At 34.5% G+C, this 16,192-nt stretch overlaps 1 protein-coding gene across 1 annotated transcript in view; it reads left to right on the forward strand.

Annotated features, from left to right (window-relative positions):
• The window catches only part of LOC150077218 (sodium-dependent phosphate transporter 1-B-like), a 137,632-nt gene that overhangs the window by 48,864 nt on the left and 72,576 nt on the right, over positions 1-16,192 (forward strand). The window contains exons 7-8 of the mRNA XM_090386695.1: positions 2,183-2,279; positions 7,718-7,837. Of these exons, the coding sequence (XP_090242821.1) occupies positions 2,183-2,279; positions 7,718-7,837 (217 nt within the window). The remainder of the gene's footprint in view (positions 1-2,182; positions 2,280-7,717; positions 7,838-16,192) is intronic.

Below are 16,192 nucleotides of genomic sequence, written 5' to 3' on the forward strand. Positions count from 1 at the left end.
GAGCACGAATTCGAATGCACACATATAAATATGACAGTTGGAATGCAAATTCTTGTATATGTGTGCAGCTCATGCGGCAGCAAAGTTGAATTTTGTTCATCTTTCGCTCTCACTCTCCGCTGTCGCACCATATATTGATAGCATATGAAAAACGACCTTGAAGTTTGTGGGCGGCAGTGTTGCCAAACAAAAAAATCAAGAACCATGTAACTCTGAGTTCGCGTAAGTTGGGATATTACTGTACAGTGTTTTTAGTTACAGTATTAAAATATTTTCAAGTACTAGTTGGTGTGAATTTTAATTATTTAATACAGTGAAATCAGTCTAAAGTGGTCACCACTGGGTAAAAAAGAAAGTGTCAACTATAGGGAGATGTCTGCTTTGCAGAGGACAGTGTGGCCAGTATCACTAATTCGGAAAAATTAAATTCACTGTAACTGGTTGCTTACTCAAATTTTTTTTTATTGATAATCGCTGTACATATGTGTTTCAATTATCTTTTAATAAATAACACAACTTTTAGTAAACACGACTAATTTTTAGCAAATATTAATATAAATGGCTTTGTATAGAGCATTTCATTTTGTCAATTTCATTTTTATTATGGATAATTAGATCACATATTAGTTTTAGTCCATATTCATCATTTTTGCTTAAATAGAGTTTTTTAATATAATAGGATATACTTCCGCCCTTAATGGGTCAAAACTCCTTCCTTTTTAAATTTCTGCATACAGCCTTGCTGCAAACAGCAAGAAATTTCATTTCTTAAAATATTAGCAAGCAATCAATGTAATGCCTAAGAAATTTTTGACTAATATTCCAAAGGAAAATCTGCATACTAACTTCACATGTAGCTACTTAAATGACCAACATTTCCCACTGCTGAGTGGAAGTGGTAAGTGGCAGCATGGGAAAGTTGGAATACTGGTTGGAATAATAGTCGAATTGAACAATGACAATTAGTTGGAATACTAGTCGAATCAGATGATAACTAGTTGGAATAATAGTTGAATTGGATGATGATAACTAGTTGGAATACTAATTGTCATCATCCCTCATTCAAAAACTGGACACCACTGACACTAAAATAGTTATGAAGGAAACTCATTACATAGAGTTTTTATTGAATATATCATTTGAGTGTATCGTTTTCTTTCAAAATAGAATGGGAGATATACCCAACTGTTAATCATGATTAGGCCGACTGGGCTAGCTGGGTGGGTAAAGTTCCTACCTGTCAACCCAAAGGTCGTGGGTTTGAATCCCACCTCGGGCTTGGATCAGAGTAGTGCAAAAACCTTGGGAGGTGCATTATGGCCACAGAAGCTGATGTGCCAACAACAAAGCATAATTAGGAATCTCCAGGAATCCTAACCAGTGAATCTCCAGGTGCACCAGGAATCTCCTGGTGCCTTAGATGCTAATGTGCCAATAAATTCATAACCAAATCAAAAATCAACTATAAAGGAAAATAAATAATCGAGTTTCCTTTGTTATGACATTTCTCTATGGTTCAAGACGTTTTTTCTTTTAATATCTAGTTTTCTGAAATATTTATTAATTTAATATTGTATTAGGTTGAATGATAATGCAGTTTTGTTAATAGAGCAAAATTAAAACTTTATTTTTGAAATTCCAACTTTTTTTACTCACTTTTGAAATTTACAAAATAGTTTTTATAGAAATGCATTTTATGAAAATTTAGTTTTTTGCAGGAGTGATCTATCGGTATAATACATTACTAAGCCCAACACTAAATTTGACTGTGATTCTTTAGATTTTCTGGATTCTTCTGGCTTCAGTCCTCAGGCCAATATTTCAGTTATAGAATATTTCTGTAATAGCTATTTTTAAAAGTATTACTTAACACCTTGTAACACTACAAGGTTCAAATAATGACTGCTCTTCTTGTGTTATGTGTACAGCATTCCCCAGCCACAATACAGGACTTAGGATAGGATAAGACAGGATAGGACAGGACAGGACAGGACTTGACTTCAGAAAAAATAGAGTCAGAGTCCAGTTTCTTACTGCAGATGCACTTGATATTATTGTATCACTAGATTAATCCTGCAAAAAGAAACTAAAAACTTGTACATGGACTTATTGTATTACAAGTATTCCAGATAATGTCCTTTCCAAACTGTGTTATATTTTTGTTCTTTTTTTTTTTTTTTAGGATGACCCCGTTGAACCTGGGTTAATGTCATTGCCATTTTTTTATGGATTTACCATTTTTGTGAATATATTTTCTGTTGTTCATAATGGTCCTGAAAGTAGGTATCTTTAATTTATTATTTTTTAAAAGCTTACTATGATGCTAGAAGATCAGTTCACTGACTAATGACTGTATATTTATTTATATGATTATTGTATACTTTTTGCTATTCAAAAAGTAGAATTATGAAAATTTTGTCAGGGAGTGGATGCAAAGAGAAATTATTCTTTACTATACATCCACTATAATTTTTATAGCAAAAATAGTTGAAATACTGAATTATTTGAAATTAATTTTTGCGTAAAATAAGTTTGGAAAAAAAAGCTAGAACTTTCTCATAACTCATTTTTGACACTTTATATGTGGCATACGAGAATATAAAGACAGGTGACACTAAAATATAAAGACTATTTACCCTTTTATAATAGTCTGTGGTTGCTCTTTTTTTTTTTAGAACTGTGGCCTCACTAAACTGGAATTAATTTCTATGAGGAAACTTCTTGTGATATTTATGTGTAGAATTTTATTGTGAAAGATTATTGGCAATTAATTACCACAGTGCCAAATATCACAAGATATAACAATAAATTTTTTTTTTTTGGGAATGGGAGAGGAATTGCTGACTATAATTGTTACGAATAATGGGTGGCCACAATAACTCCTCAGGGAGCTACGTGACTGGAAGAAAGAGAAGAATTGTTATGAAATGTGGATCAATTGGATTGAATTGAAGATTTGGATCATGTTCACAACATAGTCTATGAAAAATGGTTATTCTACTGTTATAATTTACCACTAAGGAGGTTCAGCACTAATTTTAATGTGTATAAAATATACAGAAAACTTAATCTTGAAAAGTGATGACAGTTGAAGTAATGTGACATAAGGTTGATTGTTATCATTTGGACAAAGACTAATAAATAAAATTTTAAATTTTATTTCCAGTAACTAATTGCTTGGTAAATACTTTATAGGAATGGTTTTGTGTTATGGAAGAAGGATGGAAAAATAAAGCAAAATTCATGAAAGGCTGTTCTCTTTATGTAGACTTTAAATTATTCAACATTCCACTTATTTTGTTGTTGAGAAAATTAACATGATTAGTGAATTTCCATGCATGCTCCTTTTCCATTTATTTGTAGTTAAATAAAATATTAGTTAAATAGTATTCTACTATGAACATTTTTTGGAGTATAGGATACTCATTTGATCCTAGTCAAGTTTATATGGTAGATTGTGCCCATCAGCCATATCATGGCTCTTTGGTTGGAATCACTTTACATTACCATCATTCCTGCTTGCTTCAACTGAGGCCTTTGTATTCTATGAATAAGTCTTAACTCAGAGGGATCATAGATAACATCATAGGACATTGTGCAAGTAGTTACCGGTCATATGATCCTTTTATCCTGCTCTGATGCCACTTCACTTATATATTTGTTGTATCATTGTTTTACAATTTTATGGTACACGAAAGCATCCTGGAGTGTTGAAAGCGAACATGTTTTATTCCTGTTTTTGTCTTTTATATTACTTTTACCTTATTTTAAATTAATAGTTTTATATGTAAATATACGTTATTGCTTTAGTTTTATTTTTACGTTATCTCTGTATATTATTGTTGTTTGGATTCATTAAAGAGATTCCGATGTTGTCCATCCCCAATCCAGAAGTCCTCTGTTGTTCTAGAGTACTGAATAAAAAAGTTTTTAAGTTTCAATACTCAATATTGTTACTTCACTCTATTGTTCTAGAGCAGGCCTTCTTAAACTATGGGTCGTGACCCCATTTGGGGTCGCGTAGCAAAATTCTGGGGTCGCGAGAGATTTTAATGTCAAATATTTAAATACACGATTTTATAACATCTAGATGTGTATTTGTGCAGAGTCACACTCACACACCTGCACACGAACAAAGGGAGGAATGCGCGCGCACACGTGCAGCGAGACTATGATTCAATAACACTGACTGTAATGTGAACTAGTGTAGTATTGACGCTCTTCTAGTGTAGTCAATTGTCAGTGTTCCGCCGTAACGAGATTTTAGTTTTTTTTATTTATTCGGTAATTAATAAATCAATTATTATATGCAATATGTTATTTTTATATATTTATTGTATTTTAGGATCAAAATAATTTTTGGCCATGGATAAATGGCTGAACTTAAATAAGAATAGCAATGACGCAGATAATAATGCTACAAACTCTTCTCAGGCAGGACAAAATATTGAAAAACAGGCATCTTATGTGCGAAAAAGAAAATATGATGAGTCTTTTCTTCATTTTGGCTTTACATTTCAAAATTGTAAGGATAATGAACAACCTCTTTGTTTGATCTGCAATGAATTATTGGCTCTGGAGAGAATGAAACCATCAAAATTAAAAAGACATCTTGAATCAAAGCATGTTTCGTATGTCAATAAACCAAAAGAATATTTTGAAACACTGTATAAATCTTTAAATAAAGAAAAAAATCCTTTGAAAAATTTATAACCGTTAGTGAAAAATGTTTACTAGCGTCATATGAAGTTTCATACTGTATTGCTAAAAATAAAAAGCCGTTCACCATTGGAGAAGATCTTGTATTACCTGCTGCTATTAAAATGGTAGAAATACTACATGGAAGTAAATATGGCGATGATATTCGAAAAATTCCTTTGTCGAACGACACTGTCTCGAATAGAATTTCTGATATTAACAAGGACCAATTAGTGCAACTTATTACAAGAATTAAAGAAAGCCCAAAATTTTCAATTCAGTTGGTGGACGAAACAACTGATATTACTAAATTGGCTCAGTTGTTAGTATATGTCAGGTACGTTTATAAAGAAAGCGTGGAGGAAGAATTGTTATTTTGTCATCCTATGGAAGACCATACTACAGGGAAAGACATATATTGTAAAGTTGACGAATTTTTAAAAACTGAAGGTTTAGAATGGAAAAATTGCTGTGGAATATGCACAGATGGTGCAAGAGCGATGATCGGCAAAAATTTTGGTTTTAAATCATTTTTTCAAGCTGCTCATTATGATCATATAACTTTTACTCACTGCCTTATTCACCGAGAGGCCCTTGCAGCAAAAAAATTAGCACCAGAATTGAACGATGTGCTTCAGGATGCTGTTAAGATTATAAATTTTATTAAGAGCCATGCCCTTAACAGCCGCTTATTTTCAAATCTCTGTAAGGATACGGATTCCAACTACACAACTTTATTATTACATGCAGAAGTAAGATGGTTGTCAAGAGGTCAAAGTTTAAGAAGATTATTGCTATTAAAGGACGAGATCGAAATATTTTTAACCAAACGAAAATGTGAACTTGCTGCTTTTTTTCAAAATGACTTATGGCTATCCAAGCTGTGTTATTTGTCAGATATTTTTGCGAAATTAAACAATCTCAACTTGTCTCTCCAATTAAAAAATTGCGATATATTTACTTCGAATGATAAAATTGAAAGTTTTATCAAAAAGATCAACATTTGGAAAAGTAGGGTAGAAAAAAATTCGTTCAAAATGTTTTCCAGTGTCGACAATTTTATAATCGAGAAAATTCATTGTAAAACTTTTATTGCAAAAATTATTGTAGATCACTTAAAAGCGCTAGAAACACAGTTCTGTACATATTTTATATTAAATATTGATTTCCAAAAAATAGTTTGGATTCAAAAGCCGTTTTGGATTGGCTTAAGTGAGATTGATCACCTGCCACTTAAAGCTCAAGAGGAATTTGCTGAGCTTTCGAGTGACTCAAACTTAAAACTACAATTTCAAAAAAAAGTCCTTGACTGAATTCTGGATCGGAACTAGAACTGAATTTCCCACAATCGCTGATATGGCGTTAAATGTACTTCTGCCATTCAACACCACATATTTATGTGAAGTTACTTTCTCAGCTTTAACACATATTAAATCCCAGTATCGTTCAGCGCTAAAAAATGTTGAAGAGGTCTTACGTCCAGCAGTGTCAAACATTCCACCAAGATTTAATTTGTTATGCAATAAAAAACAGGCACATCCATCTCATTAAATTTTTTACTTTAATTTTAATTTAATACTTACCACTCAACGACTGCGTTCGAATATATTCGAGCGAACTAAGACGGTCAGAATCCCCTTTTATTTATGTTATTGCAAAAAATGCAATTTTGATGAAAAATAGGGCATATAATTTTTGTAACTATAATAAATACAATTTTACAATTTTTTGTGCAATTTTTAATTTTAGATTTTTGTATGTTTCAAAACGAATTCTAAAACTATATATTTTCATATGTATATGTATATTGTTACCTAATAAATAAATCATCAAAAAATATTAATTTATCTTTCTTTTATATTTATATGGGGGTCGCCAAGAAACTCGCAATCATAAATGGGGTCGTGAATGAAAAAAGTTTAAGAAGCCCTGTTCTAGAGTAAAGTAACAATTTTGAGTATTGAAACTGTTAAAAAATAACTATTTTGTTTTTTGTTATTTCATTATGAATTATAAAAAGCAGGTTGAAATTTTCATTTATACAAAAGCAATTTAAAAAGTAATAGCACTTTATTTATAATTAAACTTTTTGGTCATTAAAAAGTATTTTTTTTTTTATTTCAATAATCAAACATTTGGTAAACAATTTTTTTAGTCAGTTTAAAATTGTTCCTTATGTAGAATGAGTCATATTGATAAAGATGACATTTTCCTTACAATATTGCACCAAGATTGAGCTGCATTTACTAATTTGGTGTTCATATGTTTGAATAAAACTTTCAGAAATTTATAGAATTATGAAGCAACAGTGAGTATGAAGTATGTATTGCTTAAAGAAAGTTTAACAAGTTAGTTAATGTACCGAGTATGTTACATTTCAGGCATGTTTGAGCAGCTTAAGAAAGTGTAAACATGATGCTCTGCAGGTAAGGTTTTTTCAGCATCCTGTCAGAACAAAAAAGTTGTGGTATACTGAGCAGAAGAGTTTTATTGAAAGATGATGACAGTGCTAAGCCACAAGTTCCTCAAACTATGGAAGTATAAGAAGAGTGGATTTAAAATCTTAAAATATTTTGCCTTATAGCTTTTATTCTATTCCTGATTTGAAGTGGAATCAATTTTATGATGGTAACGAAGTGATGTAAGTGGCACAAATGTGATTAGAGACAGGGGTGGTCCCAGATAGGGATAAAGCAGCTATAACCTCCTTATCATTAAAATAATGTGGATTTTTTTACTACTACATGATTATTAAGGCTCCTGAAATGCTTTAGCCCTCTTAACTCCTTTAGGAAATCCTGGGACAGCTCCTGTGGTGATTAGACATGCAGAGTAGAGAATTCTTACAGAGAGTAAAAATCCTCATACAATGTTGGAATTGTTAAAATGAAAGAATAGGAATTATATTTAAAATTTAAAAAAAAAAAAATTTTTTTTTTCTTTATAATTACTACTTTTTTTTTTGTGAAATTACAGTTATATTTGAATGACTCTTGTAATTATTATTATTATTTTTTAGTGCTCAAGTTTAATATTATTCCCTGGTGGGGAGTATTGATATTGTCACTTGGAGTTAGCATAATTGTTGGTCTCATCATCAGATTTTTTGTTGTACCACGTCAGCGAAAAATTATAAATAGTAAGTGCTTCTACTGTTATTATTATTACTCTCATTATTATTATTAAGTGTATTAATTATTATTTTTCAGCATTCATTTAAAATGTGTATATCAAAACTACTGCCTGAAGTAACCACAGCTTTTTAAATTTGTGAATGTGGAAATGTGAAATTCAGTATAATAGACTCATTTATTTACAAATTATATTGATACTGATAATTGACATACATTTTTTTTAAACTGCAAATATGCACAAATGTGGTTAGACAAGAAATAGTAAATATAAGACAACAAATAAAAAATATATATAGGTAAGAAAATTAAAAATATATATTATAGTAATGAAAACTTAGGTTTACTAGATATCACATTTATGTAAAAATTGTATGGAAATGTGTAGTTTCTGTAAACCCATTTAATTTTTTGTGGGAAACAAACAGTTTTTAATCATTTTTCTGATTATATTTGTGTATGTGTAATATATAAATAAAATAAAAATAAATCTGCAACCATTGTCAATCCACTCATTGAGGATGGAGGCCTCCTCAATGAGTCATGTTGAAGGAAACAGACCATAATCTGCCACGCTGGTCCAGTGCAGGTTGGCAGATCAACCATATTTAGTAGTCAGGGGCTTGAACTGTGGTCTACTCAAAGAGCACTCCCAATCCTGACCACTCTGTTACAGAGTCCTACGTGCACACACACACACACACACGTGCGCGCGCGGTGTTTCAGGAGTAATCTGCCACTGCAGAAGCATGTTCTATGGCCCAAAATAAGTAAAAAATTGCATATAAACATAGGTCCAGAAATGTCTCTTTTGGCCACTAGGGATGTTCAAAGTTTTGTAAAAATTGAATGAATTTGTAAGGTTAGTCAACAACACTAAAACTCACTCTTGACAAGAGATGAAATACAGTCAAACTTTGACCATGGAAATAACGACATCACAGCTGTAATGAGCAAAAAGCTTTAATGATGATTTTAATTTATGTGTATTCCCATACAATCACTCATTGTTATAACAAGCACACTACATGGATATACCATACAAATTTTGGTAACTATGCAAACATTCTTAATTGCTCGGTAGTTGAAAAACCCAATTCTTGGAATAGACAAATGAAAAAGGCAACTTAGCTTTTATGACCACCTGCATCGCATCGGATTAGCGACTAGTTTATGACCTTGTCCTTTCAGGAACAGGAGGGCTATACAATAGTGCATTGGCATTTCACTTGTCAGATTACCCTATTTACAGATTATCTTGTATTCTCCGAGCCATAAATTTATTTCAGGACTTCTAACAACTTTGTATGCATTTCGGGACTTCTAAGGATTTTTGTATGCATTTCGGGACTTCTAAGGATTTTTGTATGCATTTCGGGACTTCTAACAACTTTGTATGCAGGTCACTTTACTGTCATTTTAAAGTAAAATTAGTTAGAAACGAGCCCTTCCTTGGGAAACATGTCTACTAACAAAAGAAAGTGTTTCTTGATTCGTGAAAAAGTCAATTTTTTTGTGAGTTAGAATGTGGTGCAAAAAATGAAGTGTATAAAAAGTTTATTTGTCTTCTTCAACAGTAACGACATTGTGGAAGAATAAACATGTTTACATATTGGCACTGAAAAAGAACATAATTGAAAAAAAAAAAAAAAAAAAATTTTAGAAAGTGCGAGGTTATAAATGCCGATGAAGCATTGCTTCAATGGTTCACTACACAAAAGTGCTTGATTTTTAATAGATGGTCCGATCTTGAAGGCACAAGTGGAAAAATTTGCTAAACAATTTGGACGCGACAATTTTGTATGTGACAATGGTTGGCTGAATTGATTTAAAAACTGAATACAAGCATATTAATACAAATAATATGTAGGTATATACTAATATTATTTTTTTCTCTCTAATATTTCTTTTGTTTTTTGAATCTGTCTTTTTATCAAGTTATTGAGAATTAAAAAAAAATAGGAGGTAAATTTAACTCATCACTGATATAGTGAGTAATGGTTATAACGAGGAAATTTTGTCAGTCCCTTGATGCTCATTATAACCAAGTTCAATTGTACTTCTTTATTTAAGGATAAATTAACATTACAAACAATTAAGATTCATTTCTCAAAAATGTCCTCAATACACATTTCAGCAACACACAGTCGAGATGTGATTGCATTCTCCAACATTCTTGGATTGTTTCAAATTTGATCTGCAGCATCCATGATTCATTGCAAAAGTGCATATGGATTGTCAGATTTTCGTACATACACTAGTGCCTTCATGTGCCCCCAAAAAAAATAATCCAGCAGATTTAAATCTGAAGATCATGCTGGCCAGGAATATGGGCTTTGGTGACTGATCCAATGATTGGGATATGTTGAGATAGTCTAACACGATGAAAATGAACGTGCTCCATTGTGCTGCAGATACATCTGGGCTCATCTTGCTATTGGGGCATTGTCTAAAAGGATGCCTCCATAGCCCAGTGGGAAGGAGCAGCAGTGTGTAGCACATGCTTCTTGATAAGACCGGGATTCGAGCCCGTCACCACCAAATACGGATGATGCGGAAAGGTCAAGGGAATGACCACCGCATATTCCCGGAGAAATATGGCCTTAGTTGCTAATGCTCCTAAAAACCAAATAACAAACAACAATTGTCTAAAAGGAGTAGCAACTGATGTTCCAGAAAGTTAGCACGTGTATCCGCAGTCAGGTTGCCAATGATGCCACACCAGACATTTAATGAAAAATGATGTTGGAAGATAGTCTCAATTACTTCATGAGGATTATCTTTGGCCCACACATGTGTGTTCCTTATATTATTCACCCCATCATGTGTGAATGTTGCTTCATCAGTGAACAAAATGTGTGAGCAAAATTCATTGTTTGCAATTAACCATTGACAAAAATTTAATCTTGCACCATAATCTCTTTCTTGAAGATGCTGAACAGGTTAAGGATGATAAGGATAAAACCCCTCAGAACATAACGTTCTCCATATTGTTATGTGGGGGATTGCTAGGTGTGCAGATAACTTCTGAGTACTCTTTGATGTGCTACGTTGTACCACAGCAGCTTCTTCTTGAATAGTCGACTGGCATTCTGATTTCATTACAAATGATTCAGTTTCTTGTAGCTGTCTTTGTCTATATGTAAACACTTGTCAATTTGGAATCCTGCAGTTAGGGAAATGCCATTGATATTCGGGAATGGCAGCTGTTGCATTGCCATCACAATAACCATAAATAAAATGTATGTCTGCATATTTCTCTTTTGTGAACTGAAAGGGCATTGTTTTTACCAAAAGACAAGATATTTGCACACTAATGTAGGTAAATAACATACCACCTCATCTTTCGTCTTTTTCTTGGGCATTTAGAGTCAAGCATTCAAAATTTGTTTGTCATCTGTCATCAATTCTTCTTGATATGTGACATGCCCATTTCCATTTTAAGCACTTTGTTTTTTCAATGATGTCGCATACCTTGGTTGGTGAATCCACGTGCATGCTTTTTGGTCTCTTTTGGTTATGTTTAAAATTTGGTGCTCCATACTTTTCTGTATGGAGCACCAAATTTACAAAGATCGAGACCCTCAATCGATGTAAAGCTTTGGCATTAATGTCAAAACCATATATTAGGACATGTATGTATGCATGTATGTGTACCCTGTCTATGGTAGCTCCCAGACTAATGTCTATCATATATTAGGACAGGGAGGATACATTGACCAAAAACCTTTTGGCTAAGGTAAAGAAAGCCTGCACGAGAAGCATGCAAAAGTTTGAAGAAATTTACCAGTAAAAGTACTTTGCCGTAACGGCATTTGTATTGTTTTTTGCTCGGTAAACAGATGGTGGGTGTTATCGGTCTGGAGTAGAAGTTGAATCCCATGGGAGCTTAAAACCCTCCCAAAGTGGAGGAGGGTAGCCTGACCTTTTTTCTTTAGAATCACTAATTGAATCACGAACAGTCATATTGGAAGTTCTGGTATTGTAAAAAATGTTCGTAACGTAGTTTCACCGCTAAACGTTTTTGAAGCTTGCCATTCTTCTCGTGTGGGCTTCCTTTGCTTTTTTTTTTTCTTAATAAACAATTTATCCACCAGTGATTCTAAAGAAAAAAAGGTCAGGTTACCCCCTCCACTTCGGGAGGGTTTCGGTCTCCCATGGGATTCAATTTCTACTCCTGACCGATAACACCCACCGTCTGTGTACCGAGTGAGCAACGATACAAATGCTGTTACAGCAAAGTACTTTTATTGGTAAATTTCATCGAACTTTTGCGTGCTTCTCGTGCAGGCTTTCTTTACCTTCGCCAACTTTTCATTTGAGACAGAGTGGCATGTTTGTCTTGAAGGCTATATTAGCTTTCCAAATGGTTGTCATACCAATTTTATATGCCATTCTGTTTCCATCTGTTGAAATTTCTTGTCCAAGGTAAAGGTATACCTTTCCATGTTTTATAGTTCTTGTCTATTGGTCATGATTTTCTTTGGCCTGGTAAATTTTTAATATAACCTGTGTTTTGAACATAACCCTTGTTTTCTTGATATTCATCTTCAAACTGAACTTCTTGCTTTCATGCTGCAGTTCTTCAATGTTTTGCTGCAATTCTTCCAGATCATTGGAAAAGAGAATGATATCATCTGCAAATTGTAAGTGATTCCGGTGCCGACCAGGCTAGCCGGGTAGGTAAAGTGCCTGCCTGCCTGGCAACCCAAAGGTCGTGGGTTTGAATCCCACCTCGGGCTTGGATCAGAGTAAATGCAAAAACTTTGGGAGGTGCATTATGGCTACAGAAGCTGATGTGCCAACAACTAACAAAAAAAAAAATAATAATAAAATAAAATAAGTGATTCTGGTAATCTCCATCTATTTTGAGTCCTTTTTTATCCCAATTTAGCTTGCAAAAAATTTCTTCTAAACAGGCAGAAAATAGTTTTGGGGAGATTGTGTGTCTCCTTGTTAGACACATTTTTCTGTGTTGATCTGAACTTTATCATTGTTGACCTGTATATTAATGCAGCTGCCTTTTCATATATTGGAAAATCTTGACGTAAGCTCTGTCTACACCTTGGTTGAATAGGGCATTGATTATTGCTTGTTTTGTGATTGAGTTGAATGCTTTTTCATAGTTGATGAAGGCTCCGTAGCTGAGTGATCAAGAGCGGGAGTGCAGTAGCACTCGCTCTTTGAGTAGACCGGGGTTCAAGCCCCTGACTGCTGAATACGGTCGATCTGCCAACCCACACTGGACCAGCGTGGCAGATTATGGTCCATTTCCCTCAGCATGAATTGTTGAGGAGGCTTCCATCCTGCAGTGGGTTGATAATGGCTGCACTTTACCTTATACAAAATGGAAGCCTGTATAAATTGTTCTGTTCTGTAACTTGCTGCACTGTTTGGATGTGATCCATTGTACTGAAGCTGCTTCCTAAACCTGCTTGTCCTTTGGGTTGTGCCACATCAGTAATCTCTTAATCTTGAAAGTGTCTATGTGAAAACCTTGTAGACAACTGGCAATAGGCTTATTGGTTGGTAGTTTTTTAAATCTGCCTTGTCACCATGCTACAGTACTTTCATAAGTAGAAGGCATTTTGAAAATAGTTTGGCTAGAGCTTTACATACTGGCTTGCCTCCAGCTTTCAACAGTGACTTTACCGGATCCTGCTGCTTTGCCATTTTTCATTGATTTTATATCATTTGTTTCTTTTACAAAAATTTCTGCTACAGCTTCTGCCTCTACTGTTTTATCCGGTTGTTGTCTTTTATCCTTATAAAGATTTTAATAAAATTCTTCAACATGTTTTAGTATTTGTTGTTGTTCTTGTTGTTTGAAGCTTCAAGCTGCAAAGCAAACATTTGGCTCTTGTCTGTAACCATTTTTGTTTGCTTTCTTTAGCCCTTGATTTTCCTCTAATGTTCTGATGAGATCGATGTTGAATTTGCAAATTTCTTCTTTTGTGCATTTTCTTATGGTCTTACACATTTTTACATATTTTATCTTGTTTCTTATGTTACTACTTTCTTCATTTCTCATTTCTTTTTTATCATGGCAGTTGTTTCTTTTGATTTTCTTGTTTTACAGTAGGTGCTAAGGCATAGGAAGTATCTACAATAGTCTCAATGACTTTGTTGCTATTGGTTGAAATATCTGTGACAGGAAGGTCTTGCAACAGTGAAATTGATTGGACAGTTGTAGTTCACACTTTTGACATTTTTTCAATAGGTGGTTAGTGTCTGTCTTCTTCACTTTATTTGACATGACCAATTTCTTTCATTCTTTCTTGCACTCAGTTTTGATTTTTGCTCCCAGTAACCAAATGGTCGCTTCCAACATTGAAATGGTTCAAGATGGAGCAGTCAGTGAATATCATTTTATTCTTTGTCAGTATGAAGTAATTTAACATTAACATTATTAGCATTATTTGAGGCATATGATGCAAAAACAGAAAAAGAAAAAAAAACCCCTTCACATTCCACCCATCCAGGCACTCCAAATGTTTGTCTAGCTCAGCCTTAAATTTATTTATGCTATCAACTTCCACAGCAACAGATGGAAGTCTGTTCCAGCAATCAACTACCCGCTGGCTAAAGGCAAACTTTCACACTTCTATTCTACAACTGTCTTTCCTCAATTGGTGCCTCCGTAGCCAGGTGGGCAGGAGCTGCAGTGCTTACCACATGCTTTTTGATTAGACCGGGGTTCGAGCCCATGACCACCAAATACAGAGGATGTGGAAAGGTCAGGGAATGACCGCCGCATATTCCTGGAGCACTATGGCCTTAGTTGCTAATACTCCTAAAAACCAAAACAACAACAACTTTCCTCAATTTGAATCTATGCCCCCTCAAGTTCTTAATCTGAGCAAGCGGAAGTTTCCCATCAGCATTTAGCCTGCTCAAACCATACAAGGCCTTATACATCTCGTTAAGATCACCCCACAGGTGCCCAGTCTCCAGCTGCTGCAACTTTCAGAACTTAAGTCTTTCTTCGTAAGTGCACCCCTTTGTTCCTCTCACCAATCTTGTTGCCCTTCTCTGTACTCATTCTAGCAACTCTACATCCTTCCTAAAATGGGGCCTCCAGACCTGTATACAGTACTCAAGGTGTGGCCTGACCATTGCCTTATACAAAGGGATAATCACATCCTTGTCTCTGTTAGCAAAATTCCTATATATCATTCACAAAACTCCATGACCTGCCCTGGCAGACTGTCTGCACTACTCAGAGAACTTTATATCTGACTGCACAATTACCCCCAGGTTTTTTTCATTCTCCACCTCCATGAGTGTAGTACCATACAGTTGGTACATTTCTCTTGGGTTAGTGTATTTCCATATGGAGTACTTTGCATTTGTCAATGTACTAAACTTCAGTTACCACTTCTCAGCCCATCTGCCTAACTTTTCTGTATCCTGTTGTAGTAGCATACTGTCTTTACTGTCATTAACAACCCTGCCCCAACCTTTGTATCATCTGCAGATGTGGACATTAGGCCTGATATACCTTCATCAATATCATTGATAAATACAGAAAACAACAATGGGCCCAGCAACAAACCCTGAGGGACTTCACTAAAAACATTAGTCCACCCTAGAGCAGCGTCCATTTATTACCACTGAACCATCCCTTTATCCATTGCAGTAACTTGCCCTTAATACCATACTGCTCCAATTTGTACAGCAGTCTTCCATGTGCAACAGTATCAAAAGCTTTCCTGAAATACAAGTATATGATATCAAAATTATTTTTTTCATCCAGTTCCTTTGTGACCACATCGTAGTATCCAATCAAATTTGTCAGACAAGACTTCCCCTTAACAAACCCATGCTATGGCTGAACTGTTACTGCTGTCTTGTCTAGGTGATCCTGTATCACCTCTTTAACCAGTGACTCCATTATTTTCCCCAGAACAGAAGTTAAATTAATCAGGCCTATAAATATGTCACCTTTGAACCCCCTTTGTGAATTGGGGATTCATTTGCACATCTCCAGTCCATGGGGACCTCCCCTGACTCTAAGGATGCTCTCATAATTATGGCTAAAGGTTCGCTTACTTCCCTTGCTGCCTCCTTCATTATAACTGGATAGATTCAATCTGCCCCAGGTGCCTTTTTTATGTTTAACTTCAACAATTTCTCCTCCACTTTGCTCTCAGTTATTACAAAATCACTTATCTCCCCCTGTTAGAGTTTGATAAACTTTTGTCATTCCCTTCCTTGAATAACTCCCCATGTGTGAATGTAGATGCAAAATACTCATTCAATTTATCAGTTACCTGAGCAGATCATCAATAGTCGAACCATCTATGTTAAGTGCACCAATCTGATTCATCCTCTTTCTTCTAGAGTTTACATAAGTAAAGAAC

This window comes from Mastigoproctus giganteus, chromosome 12, assembly GCF_048544385.1.
Source record: "Mastigoproctus giganteus isolate SK-2022 chromosome 12, ASM4854438v1, whole genome shotgun sequence".
NCBI classification, from domain to species: domain Eukaryota; kingdom Metazoa; phylum Arthropoda; class Arachnida; order Uropygi; family Thelyphonidae; genus Mastigoproctus; species Mastigoproctus giganteus.